Source organism: Talaromyces stipitatus, genomic scaffold, assembly GCF_000003125.1.
Source record: "Talaromyces stipitatus ATCC 10500 scf_1105507295491 genomic scaffold, whole genome shotgun sequence".
Classification (NCBI taxonomy): domain Eukaryota; kingdom Fungi; phylum Ascomycota; class Eurotiomycetes; order Eurotiales; family Trichocomaceae; genus Talaromyces; species Talaromyces stipitatus.
Genome location: NW_002990122.1, coordinates 40,106 through 55,842, shown reverse-complemented (window position 1 = coordinate 55,842; position 15,737 = coordinate 40,106). Strand labels below are relative to the sequence as shown.

General features: G+C 44.7%; 6 protein-coding genes across 6 annotated transcripts in view; 4 read left to right on the top strand and 2 right to left on the bottom strand.

Annotated features, from left to right (window-relative positions):
• Positions 1-1,637: 1,637 nt before the first annotated feature.
• Positions 1,638-2,435, top strand: TSTA_107850 (uncharacterized protein; the record flags this gene model as incomplete). The annotated part of the gene is made up of 2 exons (XM_002488305.1): positions 1,638-1,754; positions 1,821-2,435. The coding sequence occupies 2 exons, from the start codon at positions 1,638-1,640 to the stop codon at positions 2,433-2,435; spliced, it is 732 nt and encodes a 243-aa protein (XP_002488350.1).
• A 1,971-nt stretch (positions 2,436-4,406) lies between these two features.
• Positions 4,407-5,674, top strand: TSTA_107840 (uncharacterized protein; the record flags this gene model as incomplete). Its single annotated transcript, XM_002488304.1, has 3 exons — positions 4,407-4,586; positions 4,667-5,011; positions 5,069-5,674. Exons 1-3 carry the CDS (start codon positions 4,548-4,550, stop codon positions 5,672-5,674), a joined length of 990 nt encoding a protein of 329 aa, XP_002488349.1. The 5' UTR covers positions 4,407-4,547.
• A 1,445-nt stretch (positions 5,675-7,119) lies between these two features.
• Positions 7,120-7,674, top strand: TSTA_107830 (monocarboxylate permease, putative; the record flags this gene model as incomplete). Its single annotated transcript, XM_002488303.1, has 2 exons — positions 7,120-7,169; positions 7,242-7,674. 2 exons carry the CDS (start codon positions 7,120-7,122, stop codon positions 7,672-7,674), a joined length of 483 nt encoding a protein of 160 aa, XP_002488348.1.
• A 677-nt stretch (positions 7,675-8,351) lies between these two features.
• Positions 8,352-10,095, bottom strand: TSTA_107820 (uncharacterized protein; the record flags this gene model as incomplete). Its single annotated transcript, XM_002488302.1, has 3 exons — positions 8,352-9,060; positions 9,140-9,831; positions 9,892-10,095. The coding sequence occupies 3 exons, from the start codon at positions 10,093-10,095 to the stop codon at positions 8,352-8,354; spliced, it is 1,605 nt and encodes a 534-aa protein (XP_002488347.1).
• A 918-nt stretch (positions 10,096-11,013) lies between these two features.
• Positions 11,014-12,091, bottom strand: TSTA_107810 (caffeine resistance protein, putative; the record flags this gene model as incomplete). The annotated part of the gene is made up of 3 exons (XM_002488301.1): positions 11,014-11,472; positions 11,546-11,745; positions 11,775-12,091. 3 exons carry the CDS (start codon positions 12,089-12,091, stop codon positions 11,138-11,140), a joined length of 852 nt encoding a protein of 283 aa, XP_002488346.1. The 3' UTR covers positions 11,014-11,137.
• A 1,062-nt stretch (positions 12,092-13,153) lies between these two features.
• Positions 13,154-15,737, top strand: part of TSTA_107800 (uncharacterized protein) — a gene marked incomplete at both ends in the record, with an annotated part of 6,493 nt that continues 3,909 nt past the window's right edge. The window contains 3 exons of the mRNA XM_002488300.1: positions 13,154-14,934; positions 15,168-15,503; position 15,737. Coding sequence (XP_002488345.1) covers positions 13,154-14,934; positions 15,168-15,503; position 15,737 — 2,118 coding nt within the window. The remainder of the gene's footprint in view (positions 14,935-15,167; positions 15,504-15,736) is intronic.

Sequence of the window (15,737 nt, the reverse complement as noted above, 5' to 3'; positions counted from 1 at the left end):
AACACCAACACCATGGCTACCTTCACAGTCGATTGCCTCCCTCCCGAATCTATCTACGACTCCCGAGAGGCCTTATTCGAACGTCCATTAATATGTCGGCTGCTGTTAGGGGTTATGCATTTATAGCACGGAGGTCGACTAAAGAGAAGAATGGGCCGAGGTTCTGATAAGTTAGATGGATTTTTTAGAGGATTACATAATCTTAAAGTTTACGTAATCGCGACGGACCCGTCGCTCTAGTGGGAGCCCCAACTCGCTTATCGATTACGTTATATAATGTAAAGATTATAGCCTTCGGGCCGATATTTATCCGTACGGGATAGAACACCTCACTCCTTAGATGGTTTCCAATTAACAAGAAAGAAGAATACGTACGTTGAGAACGCTCCATTGAGAATCCATCAATCCCCAAAGGGGAGCGTACAACTGATATCTCCACTACTGCTTATAATCCTCGGCAACCAGATCTTCCTCTAGAATCTTAACATATAATATCAACAGGAAGACTCAACATGGAACAGGAATAAGAATCAAGTCAGTCACAGCAAAGCCAACACTAACTAACTACTCCCACCCTCATATACGATAGACACCGCTGCAGCCGCTGAGGATAGGACGCTGCACACTTGAAGAAGACAGCCTTTAAGCCGGTCTATCAATTCTTTTGCACTCAAGACGGGGGAACCATATGTCAAGGAGGCCTCAACCTCAGATATCAAGATAAACACGTGGAAGCAGGAAAAGCAGAAGCTTATAGGAGGATAGGTCGGAAACACACGAATTGTATATATCTAGCGCTAGTGCCCTATAGGGTTAGTCCCCTCCGGGCGTAATAAATCATCATCATCATCATCGGGGAGGCCCAATTTCATCGAGATTGGCCAATTCAGTACTGCATTCACTGTATGACATCGTCATATGGTACCTCAGTTACTACTAATATGCGGAATCATCTTAAATCAAAGCATCAGATCTTTATCAATTCTATTCCAAGCCCCCTACAACAATCAATACTCAATCATATATTAATCTCTAAATATGACTACCCACTAAAGTAAACATGAAGATTAGATTGTCATCAAAATTAGTTTTTCCGATATTAAAGAGTCAGGGATTACCTGTTTTAGCCTCTATTGGCGAACTCTTGACTAGGACATCCCATTTTTAGCCGTTGTTCCTGCGCAAGGCCGTACGATGTAGTCTAAAAACTGAGCGAAACGTAGTTAGAGCACCCAACACTATGTTCTCTTTTGGCTAATGGTCTTAGAGAAAATCATGTCACATTTTGAAATTCTACACTTTACAACCAAGTCTAGTAATTCATCCTTAAGTTACAAACAGCTGGTCAGCAATGGATCCGCCCTACCACGAGGCGTAAGGGCAGATGACAAAGCTTAGGCCATATTTAGGAATCTCTAGGTTCTGGGAAAGATAAAAGGTAACCATGACCCTTGCTCTTCTGCCTGTTCTAGTGAGTTTTCTCAGTCGTCCTCGGTCTTTACATTGTTGTGACTCGGCGAGATCTGTCACTCTTTACTTATACATACTTTAACACTCATCTGTAAATATATTCATTCCTTTGGAAGTCAATATCTATCTGCCATATACTTCGTTCCTTAGAAGAAAGTTCGTTCGAAATGAAGAACAATCAAATCCTTGCAGCAGCTAGTCTGCTCTTCACCACTCAAGCCCTCGCCCAAAACGAGATTTACAGCGGTAGCGGATTTGGGACGTACTACTACGATATTGTCAACGTAAATCAATGCTATACCGACTTCTCCAATGCTAACTTAGGTCAAGTAGAATGTAGTCTTACGCAGGTCTGGACGCTGGAAGATGTCAACTCGGACTACTTGGTGGCCATGAACTACACTCAGCTTGTCGTAGACATGGGTAAATACTGCGGCAAAAGGGTTATTGTCTCTGTGAACGGCGTGCCATCTGATATGCCACTCTTTATCGGTGATGGCTGTGAGCGTTGTGCTACGGGGTCATCAACGTCAACTACTTGGCAACCCGACGGTGCGCCAGGACTTGATTTCAGCTACAGCGTCGCTGAGAAATTGTCGTCTCAGGCATGTGATACCGGCCATATTGAGATTTCATGGGAAATCGTCGATGAGTTGGTCTATCAATTTGACTATGATGGTTCGGGCGGCCCTCAAGGCTTCGTTACTACTGCCCCTGCCGGTCCAACAACAACAAAAGTTCACACTGAGACTACTACAAAAGCTACAATCACGAAGCATAGCACGACTTTGAAAACTACCACGGCTAGCCCGACTCAAACAAGTGCTTCTTGTCAGGACAATGTCTGGCAATGCACTCCAGACGGCACTTCGCTTGAGCAGTGCATCGGCAGTACTTGGACAATTCGAGAAGTTTGCCCGTCTGGAACGAGCTGCCATGGCACTTCCAACCCTTACTGCGCTTAGTTGGTATACTACTTAAGGATTTAATGTGTACCTCAGTCAATCCTTGGTGTCAGAATCAGAACGTCACAGCCAATGGATAAACTGTCATACTTACCCGAAAGGGCTAGCTTAGGGCTTTGCCTATCGCGGGTAGTGCAGAACCAAGGGCCAGACTAGGATAAATTAGGGCTAGGAACTAATCAAACGATACATTCTGTTGTATCAGGGGATACAATTGACGATGGATAAAAGGACACTCATTCACCATGTATCTAGCTTTATTTATCGTCTTGAATTAACTGTGATAACTTGAGTATACGTTCTTCTATCGAACCGGATATTCATCCTTTTGTTAAGACTTTGCTTTCAAGAAGCCTTTCGTACTAAGAAGCCTTATAACTTCTGTTCGTTATAAGCTATCTGTGGGTTGGCTTATAAAGCCAATAAATCAACGTACGTACGTTCGTACATGCGCATCAGATGGTACTCCAAGTACTATGGTCAAATGTATTCAATTGTCTGTGTTCTTCCTTCTAAGTACATCATGTTCCAATGCCGCGTCTATATAGACCTTCTCCTGAGCTGATTTGTAAGCTACCTCATGGGGTAAACTTGAGACCTTTCTCTTACACATAACAGTTTTGGATTGATCGCTTCATTTGATGGCTTTATTGGAAAGCCATCTGATCTGACACACCTCGATTGCATGAAGATACCAACACTATCCGAGATATACTCGACGGTAGTTTGACCGAAGTTTCCGACACTTGGGAGCTTCTGCTTCGTTTACATATTCAATATTCTTTTCGCTCATATTTTCCTCATTCACTTCATGTATATATTTTTTATCCTTTTTGTCCTTTGAAAATTGAAAATATCATTTGATTTGTGAGGGCTTCTAATCTACAGAAGATAGGTAGTTAGGGTTTGTTTATATACCCGAAAATGTAGATATCCAACAGCCAATCATATCTACTTTTAGGCAACCAATCACATTCCACAGATGAAGGAGGCAAAGGGATCCCGCCACCAATCCTATTTCGGTAAAGCTTCCCCGTTACGAGAAAAGGAAAAGAAGATCAGACTTCGTTGCGATTTTTTCAAATGTTCTTTTACACCGACACTCACTCGTCAAATGATGAAATTCGAATACATTGTTGCATTATTTATCGCTAATAGATGGAGGTGATATGTATATACACGCTTTCTATCACCTGCTCTTCCTTAATCAGTTTTTGAAGACGAATGGATCGTTATTGATTGGTTGTTTACAGTTACAGATACAAGAGCGAGGTAGACAAGAAGCGGGGATGATTTTGATGTCGACGGTTCCAGTCTGCTCTGTAGACTCCAGGCGAAGTTCCAATTACATACTTCTATCTTGGATTGACGACTCCGAATCCAAACCTATGCTTTCCAGGCCGCTCAGGTACGATGGCAAGGTTTCACTCCACCATGTGCGGTAGCGGCGGGAAAAGAAATCCACCTCGAAAATCGAGACCCCCATGACTCACGGTTTCAATGCTATCGATCAGGTGAATCGGCAAAATGAACTCATACTTATTCCGAGCGCCGTCTTAGCCGGGGTAAACTTACGTAGTCAACAAAAACCGAGGACAAGCGACACAGAAAATTTCTTTCTCCATGTCAAAAATCTTCGCAATGAACTCCGACTTACCATTTTCAGGCAAAGCAGGACAAATTCTTGAGAAAAACAATCACAGATCGCCCCGAGTTTCGTAGTTCCAGGCCCTGTGGATTGGTATGAGTTCCAATAGAACTCATTGTGGACCTTGGAACGGCCTGGTCCTTTCTTACTCCAACTGCGCGTCAGAATATCTTTATTCCAAACCAAGGGGCGCAACTAAAGGTTGAGGTCGGGGCTTGCCGCATTTAAACTAGCCAATGGTAGCCCAAGATATAATGTCGCACTACATATGTCTGAACACCGGGATAAACTGTGATTAGAACGCGAGCATACGTCCGACTTAGCATGCCAATCAAAAAAATGCAGGCTCTAAATGTGATATAAATGGGATATGCCTTCCAAATAATCACCGGTTGTCATGGTTCCTGCTGATTATCAAACTACCTTCTCAAACTCGCCCAACTACGGACTACAAGTCGGCCATAATGCTGGGAATATTGAAACTCAGCATCACTACACCGCTGGTAAGTCGCTGTTTTATCCGCTATGGCGAGTAGTGACAAGACCTCAGAGGAAAAGAAACGCTAATGGAAAATATGACTAGATGATCCTTCGCCTCGTATACTCAAAAAACGCCCGATTCAACTCCAATTATCGACAGCACGCGCAGATCTGCCACAAAAATACCCGAACAGACCTCCTGCGGGACATATATAATTGGGTAGATGGGAAGGATGAGCGGCACATTTTTTGGTTTAAAGGATTGGCTGGTACAGGAAAATCGACTATTGCACAGACAGTAGCAAAGCATTACTACGACCTAGATCGGAGGCAACTCGCAGCAAGCTTCTTCTTTGCGCGGGGTGGAGGCGATGCAAGCCATGCAGGCCTCTTTGCCACAAGCATCGCCGTTCAGTTAGCAAATGATGTACCACTGCTTCGGGACGTAGTTTGTAAGGCGATCATAAAATGCAGCGACATCGCATCTCGATCACTAAGTGATTAGTGGCGTCAGCTCGTTCTTCAGCCCTTCTCAAGCCTCGAAGTGACGCACAGTCTGTCTTTATATCTCATCGTTATTGATGCACTAGATGAATGCAATAGCAAAAATGACATCCAAACAATCCTCCAGCTCTTATCAGAAGCTCGACAGTTTACACCCTTGCGCTTACGTTTCTTACTTACCAGTAGACCCGATACAGCAATTCGCCGTGGCTTTAGTGCAGTGCCGACAGTTGAGCGCCGGGATACTGTTCTTCACGAAATAGCGCCTGCTGTGGTCGATCATGATATCGCCCTTTATCTTAACCACGAGCTCGCTGTGATTGGGCGAGAACAATATCTAGGGCCAGATTGGCCTACTCAATGGCAAGTTCAGCAACTTGTGAGCCAGTCGAGCGGCCTCTTCATTTGGGCTGCCACGGCATGTCGGTTCATCTGTGAGGGGCGAAATCATGCCAATGAGCAGTTGTCTAAGGTTTTGAAAACCCAGACAAGGGATTCTGCGCCAGAGAAAGAACTCGATGCAATCTACACATTGGTCCTTATGGATTCTGTTCCTGAAAATCTTAGTGACGAAGAGAAGGGAATATCTTATGGACTACAGTACTAAGTTATATATTTGGAAATGTCGTGGTTTCTTTTATGCCGCTTTCCATTCAGACTTTGCATTTTTTATTGAAGATTTCAACAAACGAGATCACGAGAACGGTAATTGATCTCCATTCAATCCTTCACATCCCACAAGAAGAAGAGGGTGAGCTTCGATTACATCATCCTTCGTTTCGAGACTACCTGGTCAACCCAATCAGATGTGGCCTAGAAAGTCTCCAAGTCAGCGAGCGAGGTGCGCATAGGAGGTTGTTGCTCGATTGCCTGCATCTTATGTCCGACTTTGAAGGAGAATATATGCGACCTAGATTATTCTAACCCTGGTATCCTGCGAGCGGAGGTGGAAGAGAGACGTGTCCAGCAATCTATTCATCCTGCACTTCGTTATGCATGTCTCTACTGGGTGCAACATCTCCAAAGAAGCGGAGAAGTGATATATGATAAGGATCGAGTCGACGATTTTATGAGACAACATCTCCTAGCTTGGCTAGAAGCCCTGAGCTGGATGGGAAGAGCCGCAGAAAGTACACAAGCGGTGACTTGCCTACAGTCTATTATCCGTAAGAGAGCCTGACATATTTATCAAGCGTTAACTAAGTTTACTACAGACCAATACCTGCCCATTATTCTGTCAATATATCCAGGATATCAAACGCTTTATCTCCTATACGTATCCTATCGTGGAGCGTGCAACCCTCCAATTATACCTCAGCGCATTGATATTCACACCAGAAAGTAGCCACGTCCGCAGTCATTTCCAACAAAGAGTCTTCCAGTGGATGAAAAAATTGCCAGTTGTGGAGAAGAACTGGAGTTCTTTACTTTAGACACTTGAGGGCCATACTAACTGGGTGAGCGCGATCGCCTTCTCTGTAGATGGGACCATGCTGGCGTCAGCATCCGATGACTATACAGTCCGGCTCTGGGATATAGCCACAGGGAATGCGCGCTAGACACTTGAGGACCATGAGTACTTAGTGACCGCGATCTCCTTCTCACAAGACGGGGCCATGCTTATTACCGATAGAGGTAGAATACATGTCAACTCTAACGAAGTAGCTAGTTATTCCTAACCACAGCATTTGGTTTCCGCTGCTGAGGTGGTAATTTAAAACCCATGGGTTGCCTGTAATGGATACAATGTTCTCTGGCTTCCACCAGAATATAGATCTAATGTGTCTGCTGTCTATGCGACTAAGGTTGCCATCTGTTCTTCGGGCCAAGTTCTTCTCTTTGAACTAGATATTTCCTAACTCTTTAGTATGTTGTTTGAACCTTTATATAACATTACACAAAGAGAGCAGTCTAGGAACCGAGAGTGCGTGAATAAAATAAATCCACTGACGTCGCATTAGTCATCTCGAACTTGCTACAAATTGTTATATTACATCGTCACACATAGGACTATCAATTGACTATGTCGTAGCCGAGGCTTTGGAGTCGGGAATGGATCCGAACATTGCTCAGTATTTGCTTGCCATGCTAAACGCTGGAAGGTATCTTGATTGACCTTTTACTGTTATACTTGGATTCGGGACCACAGCTAACTAATTATTCGCTTTTTCTAGCCTCTTTGGACGCTTGATTGCCGGTGCGTTAGCTGATACATTGGGGGCGTACAATATTTTTACGTTCGTATGCTACTTATCAGGAATCCTGGTCCTCGCTCTCTGGATCCCTGGTACTGGGAATGCAGCTGTAATAGCCTTTGCAGTCATTTTCGGTTTCACATCCGGTGCCTATGCCTCGCTGATTGCGAATCTGATCGTCAAGATTTCACCCAACTTCAAAGTAATCGGATACCGCACGGGGCTCGCATTTTTATTTGGCTCTATCGGTGGATTGACAACCAACCCAATTGCGGGTGCCATACTACAAAATTCGAATGGATCGTATGTTGGGATGAAGATATTTTCTGGCGTCTTTATTATGAGTGGAACGACACTTGTCTTTGCTGCTAGGTTGCACCGAACTGGGCCCAAGCTGGTGGGCAAATTTTGATCAGCATGGTCGTGCCCTCTGGCACATTCAATATTGAGTTCGCTACAGTGACGCAACCTTGCCGTTAATGGTGTTGTGAAGAGCCTTGATAAAAACACGCTTAGACCTATATAGAATTAGCACGTGTCAGATTGTTTTCAATACCTAGTTGTCCCCTTTTTGAAACTCATACTACTTGACAATTTCGATGCCCATTCCAACCTGAAAGCGTCAGATATGTTTCATTCATAGCCAAAGATCTTTACAAATGACATATCGCCCTCGAGATTGAAGGATTAATACATACCACCATTCGGTATATGAAACAGAAATCTTCGTCTGTTGGAGAATTTCTCCACAAGTCCCAGAGAAAACCTCAATCTCTCTGCGTTGAGCCTGTGTGGTCTGAGAAACAAACCAGGGAAGGTAGGTAATCAACACTAGTTACAACCAGGGCTACAATACGCACAAGGTGTGTATCGTTGTTCTAACCATAGTTTGCTCGCCAATGATATACGTTAGATTCCATTGAGTTCGATATCGCAGTTGTAGAAAAGCATCCTAGAATTAGGAATGACAGTTTGGTCATGATTCCAAGCATAACTTTCACAAAGGTTGCGTACATGGCAAAGTGCATCAATTATACCCATATACCATCCTTATGAGAACTTCAAAACAATCCTTCTTGTGGTTTTATCTCAAACCGACAGAATATGTGCCAGCCAGATCCGCTGCATGAAAGGATCAAGTACGCTGTCTTGCCACATCACAGACTGAACGACGGACTTATAATCGTTCCAGTTAGACATTCCCATCTTCAATATAAGTTCTTTCAACATGTTAAGGAACCACTGTTGACTGTCTTGAAGGTGGCCAAGAATTTGAATCTCCGATATAGCACCAAGGCTAACTGCCCATAGCAAAAATGGCTGAGGAAGATTCTGAGCACCCTCATCCATTAAAATCCCCGTCAGCAGTTGTCTCAGTCTATCATAAGGGCCATAAGCAAAGGGTATAGGAAAGATAACTAGGTAACTATAAAAAAGCAGACTGGCACGAACAGCTTCGTGCTCGAATCGTGAAAATGGACCGTCTGGTTCTACGACAACCTCATCGAAGTATGGAAGCTCGAGAAGAGAGCGCTGGATCCAATTTCGCTGGTCTGCGAAGATGGCCATGTGTGGTGTTTCAATACTACCGGCTAGGTAGCAGGCGATAAGTTGATTGTAATAATGCATTCGTCCAATGATATGACGCATGCGTGGAGGCATCTTTGCAAGTAGTTCGTTGTTCTGGAAGTCGTAGTGTGCGTATTTGATTGACTCCATTTTCAAATGCTCCTCTGAGAGAGGAAAGAATGGTAGACCAGGCTGCTGTAGGCTTCTGCTGGAGCGAAGCATGCATAAACTAAAAAATCGTTAATCGGTCTTATGAGACACCATTGATCAGATGTTAAAAAAGATCTAAGCGAAAGGATAGTTCATACTAAGATAGTAGAGGAGCCAGTCTGGGGAGGGGGATCTGCTCAAGGCCTCCTTTCAACTCTAAGAGGGCTATCAACCCTTGAACATGCACCGAATTGGTATCTAGCGAACTATACACCGTCAACCACTGCAAGTCTTGCAGGGGTCGGCGTGGCTGAGGATCAGGATTCAGTGGGCCCGATCGAAGTTGCGCACTGTATGCAAGTGTCAGGACGGCGAAAATAGCTCCGTCGCTGCTGGCTCGTGCCTGGTCAGATAGGCTCCGATAAAGCCGACGAATCGTCTCATTGTTGATTTGCCAGGCTGCTTGCTGATGGTGGTCTGATAACGTGGCGTCGATCAGTCGACTCTGCATGTGTACTACGACTCCATACATGAAAGCACTGAATAGTACGGGGTCGGCGGTGGCTGCAGGAACCCATGTAATTCCAGTGTTCTCCTGAAGCAGGAGTCCCGGCCACATGGTCCTGAATGCTACGAGCCAAGTTAGATATATCGGTACCAGTCGGCGAGTGGTTTTTTGAACTACAATATGCGCACCGTAAGACATAGCATCCTGCACCTGATGGGTGTGGTAGAAATCATCTGAATAGGACAAAATCGGCTCCATTGATGCGTTGCTTAAAAGGTTCGTTAAGCCAGCAGTTGCAAGCATTCGGGTGTCGGGTTGCTCCTTGACCTGATGAGACGAAAACTGGTCAACTGATTAATAGTTCCATTATCTTATAGCTATATTTGGAATTTTTCCGCTGACCTGGTTTGCGGGGGTTTCGTCCTTAGTAGCATTTGCATTACTTGCTTGGGCCTCAGGCCTAGCTTCACGATTCAGGTGCCATCTATACTGGCTCACGTGGGAGTGAACGCGATGTCGGTGTTGCGTTCGAGTTTGTCGGAGATCATCTGTGGTGTTGACAAAGAGGAACTTCTCGGTCTCTGCCTTCTTCCTTCGTGGTCCCATATTGAGTAGTTCGCCGACATTCAGATGAGGTAACAGCGCAGTGAAAAATGACAAGCAATCTAACCCATTAACTAATCACATGATTGATTACAATATCAGGATGTGTCTTAGATTGAACTAACGTTAAGTTACTTAAATTATTTTGGATAAGTTAGTCTTACTAATAAGACTAAATCTAACTTAATTTTAGGGATTCTGGGCCCAGTTCCCATTCACTATTAAACTGCTTCACGTCGTCGTCCAAGGACAAGAACCCTACATACCAAGCGATCACTCAGATATTTAAAGAGCGGCCAACATGTATAACCATAGACTCAGGGCGTAAAATGCATACGGATAACGTGTGCCCACCATGGGCCATTCCTTGCATAACTTAGATATTATATGAGATAATTACTAATTAAGATACTAGGTTCTAGAAGACTGACAAATGGCATGCGAGTCAAAATATCTTTCTTCGCTTGTTCTCATTTCTCCAGCTCACAATTTCATAGTCCATTTTAGGATGACCAATCGCTTTCCTAAATTGGAAGTACTATATAGTATTCTGATTTCCAGAATGATCTACTAGTAGTACGTGGACCGGTTGGGATCATATTAAATACAGTTTCACCATTTCTCATATTCGATAATGCTGCTTTAGTCGCTAGAGAGACACGGTTCGGAACCATGGCAGGCCATCTTTATGCCATTCGTCGTATTGAGCCTGCTCTGGGTTTTTTTTCCTCCTTCGACCCAGCATGACTTTGAGTTTGATAGGTAGCGAGAAGCAAGACATGCATGCAGTTCTTTTCTTCTATAGATAGGGTATAAAAACACTGAAGGTCGAGAACGTTCACTCGCCGTAAGCCCCCAGGTGAAACAGCCCTAGAGGTAGTTGGACGGTTTCCCTCTGCTTACCAATCCACTGAATGTTTTGGCCATCAAAAACATCACGCGATCTCTATTTCTTCTAGTATATATATAATCACAGTCCACGTATATGAAAATATGTCCGGCGTCATCTCTCTTCCTCCCCGACGGTAAGTTTGTAAACAGTTACTCAAGATTCAGCAAAGCGACTTTTAGCTCTCAGAAGCCCACCGTACTTCCACAGCCCAAACAGTAGCACAACACAGATGATATCCAAAAACGCAAGCAAACTAATACCCCGGTCCAGGCCGAGATTTATGAACATAAACCTAGAGAACATGATTACTCCAGCCGCCAAGGTTGACCGGGCAAAATCATAAGCTGCAAAGAGAGACGCCGCGTAACGTGGATACGAGAAGGCGATGTACTGTAACATGCAAACAATCACCGTGAATGTCCCAATGATGTTGAGGAATAGACCGAGGATGGGGACCATCCAGTGCACGCTGGGCCGGGAGGACCATGCTTTCATGTAGTTAGTTTTTGTTCAACGGCTGTATGAAAAGGGGAGAAACTCATAAAGCTAATATAAACGTACCAGTGATGAATAATCCAATAGGATTGAGCGTACAAACCAATAGGCCCGGAACGAGACGCCTCTCAGGGGCCCCAAAAGCGCCCAGTCCTTTCGTTTCCAAGTGTCGCTCGACAGAGAGGTACCAGTATGAAGCTAGAAGCGTGGTGGCAAAACATAGTGTTAAAAGGACAGCTAGGAATGGGAGACCTGTAACCTTGAACCTGAAGTGATAGACAGCTTGGAAAATAACCAGGAATGATTCGAAGAAAGAATAGAAGATGGCATAGATAAGGCTGGTGTAAATCGTTGAGAAGAGCACTGCCGGGTCAAGGACATTGATTTCTGTTGGTTTTGAAATGGCGTTCCAGAAAATGCTCGTTTTTTGTTAGCGATGCGATCGATCTCCTCCTTTGTACGATATTTATCATCCCCTGTAATCTTGCGCAAACGGCGAGCACGGAAGTAGAGGATCGTGGATGCTGAAGTCTCGGGTACAAAGAAAAACCATAATATAAGCACAGGGGTGCTGACCCAAAGCATATCCCATGATACCCAATGCCAATTCATTGCTGGTGCACTGAAGTTAGAGATTACGGGGGCCAGGGCAGGTCCCTGAGGATTATCTATATTCCGTTTATTACCATATTTGGACTAGTAGACTGAGATTTGTTGGATTGTACGTAACAATCTTAAGCGGTAATTATATCAACGTATCAAAATTATGTATGCACAAGTATGGAATCCTTGATTCTTGTTGTCTTCTAAGTACAGTAAAAGTGGGAGATATCTGTTGGATTATTACTAATCCGTGGGGGCAGATTCGGCAATGATTCCTAGCTTTGCTACGTGGAAAGTGTTCGTATTGGAAGTAGAATTAGCAAGCAAAATTGTATGTCTTCCCCCCTCTCTCTTTCTAAGAATTGAGGGTGATTCTATGTCTTTATATATTCCAATGCGGCCTCAGAGAAGTAAGGGAAATAACAACAGGAATTTCAGCTAAGGCAAAGCGAAGAATCCGAGTCACAAACATGAAACTATACAGGTTTGACCACTGTAGTTGATTGGTATCAAGGGGCATTTTGGCGATGTGCACTTTCTTAATTAGGGTCAGAGGTATCGTCCTGTCGACACCTAGTTATCTAACAATATCTTTTACCTCCTATTCGGTGGATCCCTCTCCTCAGTGTATGGCTCGTTATTATTGGCTGATAGATCTCATCTATCTGATTGGCTGGATCAGCTTAGCTAAATCCAACAAACTCCTCCAGATAGGAGTGATAACCGAAACCTTTGCGTCTTCGAGACCGGAGCCTTCGTTTTTCATGGCTCGCAGGCGATGGCCTACCCTTTCTTCCCAGAAGCTTCTCTATACACCTATTGCATTGGACGCATGGACATCACCATGCTCGGTTGGAAGGAATAGTAATACCTGATCTGATTGATGATGTCAGCCTTGCAGTAGCACGAAGCTGTAACCCCTCCCTCTCAACCTAGTGAACAGTGCTTTGCATTCTCCTAGCATCATAGAAAGGTTCACAGTTAATCTTGTATGATCGAGACATCGATAATGGACATCGGCACTTGAGTGACCTGACCTGTTTATCCAGTTCCCTGCTTTGACCTATAATAATGTCTTTGACGCACAACAGCTACAAAGTCGCCTGGATATGCGCCTTGCCGCTGGAGGCAGCAGCGGCCCGCGTCATGCTGGACAAAACTCACAGTCCCCTGCCGAAACCCTCCACCGATTCGAATGCCTACGAGCTTGGCGAACTAAATGGTCACTATATTGTCATTGCCTGCCTACCAGCTGGTGTATACGGTACAGTGTCTGCCGCGGCCGTGGTATCTTGCATGCATTCCACCTTTCCTAGTCTTCAATATGGACTGATGGTGGGAATTGGAGGCGGAGTTCCAGGCAAAAACAATGACATTCGACTAGGCGATGTAGTAGTCAGCAAACCGGTTGGAAAGTACAGCGGAGTGATACAATATGACTATGGCAAGGCGGTTCAAGGTGGACAATTCGAGCAAACAGGCACATTAAACAAACCACCACAGGCTCTTTTGACTCATATAAGTCAATTGCAGGCAAAAATCATGACTGGAGACCAGGAAGATGTTTCAAAAATAGTGTGGGAAGTCCTCGAGCGAAATCCTGAGATGAAAGACAGATTTGCGCCCCCGGAACAGCATATGGACTTTCTTTTCCATTCATCCTATCATCATGCCGACAAAGAAGACACCTGTGGAAAGTGTGATAAAGACAAATTAGTCAAACGACAACCTCGTGCTACCAGGACACCTTATATTCACTACGGGTTAATTGCATCAGGAGATCAGGTGATGAAAGACTCAGAGACACGAGATCGTCTAGCACAACAACATGGGATTCTCTGCTTTGAGATGGAGGCAGCAGGCCTTATGGACGAGCTTCCGACGCTGGCAATTCGAGGGATATGTGACTATTGCGACTCTCATAAGCAGAAACAGTGGCAAGGATATGCAGCTTTAACTGCAGCTGCTTATACGAAATTGCTGTTATTAGGTATTCCTAATAACCGTTCTGATATTGACCTGGTTACAAGCAGTAAAATTCGGCACTGGATCGTCTCGCTTGCAAGAAATTTAAAATTTGTTGGTCGTCAGGAGGAAATTGTGAAACTAGAAGAATTAATCATGGCGCAAGATAGGCCCAGGAGGATCGCAATCACCGGCTTAGGAGGGGTTGGGAAGACCCAAGTGGCCCTTGAGCTAGCATACCGTATACGGGACCGAGATAAGGAGTGCTCAGTCTTCTGGATCCCCTGCACCAGCCGTGCAATGATTGAACAGATGTTCCTGCATATTGCACAAAAACTCGGCCTTCATAATTTGAATATGGCAGAGGTTAAAGAGCAGGTTAAGATATACCTCAGCTCTGAGCGTGCAGGCAAGTGGCTTCTGATTTTTGATAATGCAGATGATGCAGAGATGTGGTTCGCACCTAGTCATACAGTCCCACCTCTCGAAGACTTTCTCCCTGAGAGTGAACAAGGTTGTATTCTGTTCACTACCCGAAACCGAAAGCTCGCCATGAAGCTGGCGCCGTTTGAAGTTTTTCCAATCCCAGACGTGGACAAAGAAACCGCACTCAAAATCCTAGAGAAAACATTAGCACGCGAGGACTTGCTTAGAGATACTACCACAACAACTACTCTCCTTGAACAATTAGCCTTTCTCCCATTGGCGATTGTGCAGGCATCAGCATATATTATCGAAAACGGTATCAAGTTATCGACCTACCTTGAACTTCTCCAAGAGCAGGAACAAGATGCTGTGGAACTCCTGAGCGAAGACTTCAAGGATCCAGGACGTTATAAGGATATCCAAAACCCTGTGATCACTACCTGGTTGATATCTGTCGGAACGTGAATATCAAACCCTACACGTTTTGGCACCGGATATAGTTAGTCTGACGCGGCACGTGCGTGCCGCGTATATCTAGCTAGCTATCCCCGTCCCCCTCGTTCTTGGGGACAAGTCACAATATTAGGAATCAAGATATCTTCATATTGTCAGGCTCATTAGGCCGCTTCGTGTTCGCGCCTTACTACCGTCTATGCTTCGTGATACGGACCGTAGTTAAACCAACACTGATCAGTGAGGCCCACAGATCAGACCTTACCCCTATTCTCACTTATTCGAATCCCCCGTCGACCTCGCGTCGATTACCACCCTGCTGCGCCGATATACGCACCAAATCTCTTGCTCGTGAGCTCTTAGCTGAGTCTCATAAACCTTACGAATCCACCCGTACGAACCTACGTACGAAACCACCTTCGACCCCGAGTCGAATACCCCTCTCAGTGCGCCGATATACGCACCGAATAACCGACAATATGGCACCCACGGATTATACAGATTTTGATCCGAATGGCAAGGACCGCAAGACAATCGAACCATGCGTAATAACACGAACAAAGATCTACACCGATCTGTACGACGACGACCTATGGTTTACCTTCAAAGATGATTTTGGAGACTGGACTACAGATAACCTTTGCAAAGCGACCGTACCAGTCCTTGGAAAACTACGTGACATACTGCGAACCAATGGTATATACGTACCAAAGGGTGGACACGCAGGAAGAGTATTAGCGAACACACTGACTCTTCCAGAACCACACGAATGGACTGAAAGTGAAGTTATTGAGCATATACAGCTTAAAGG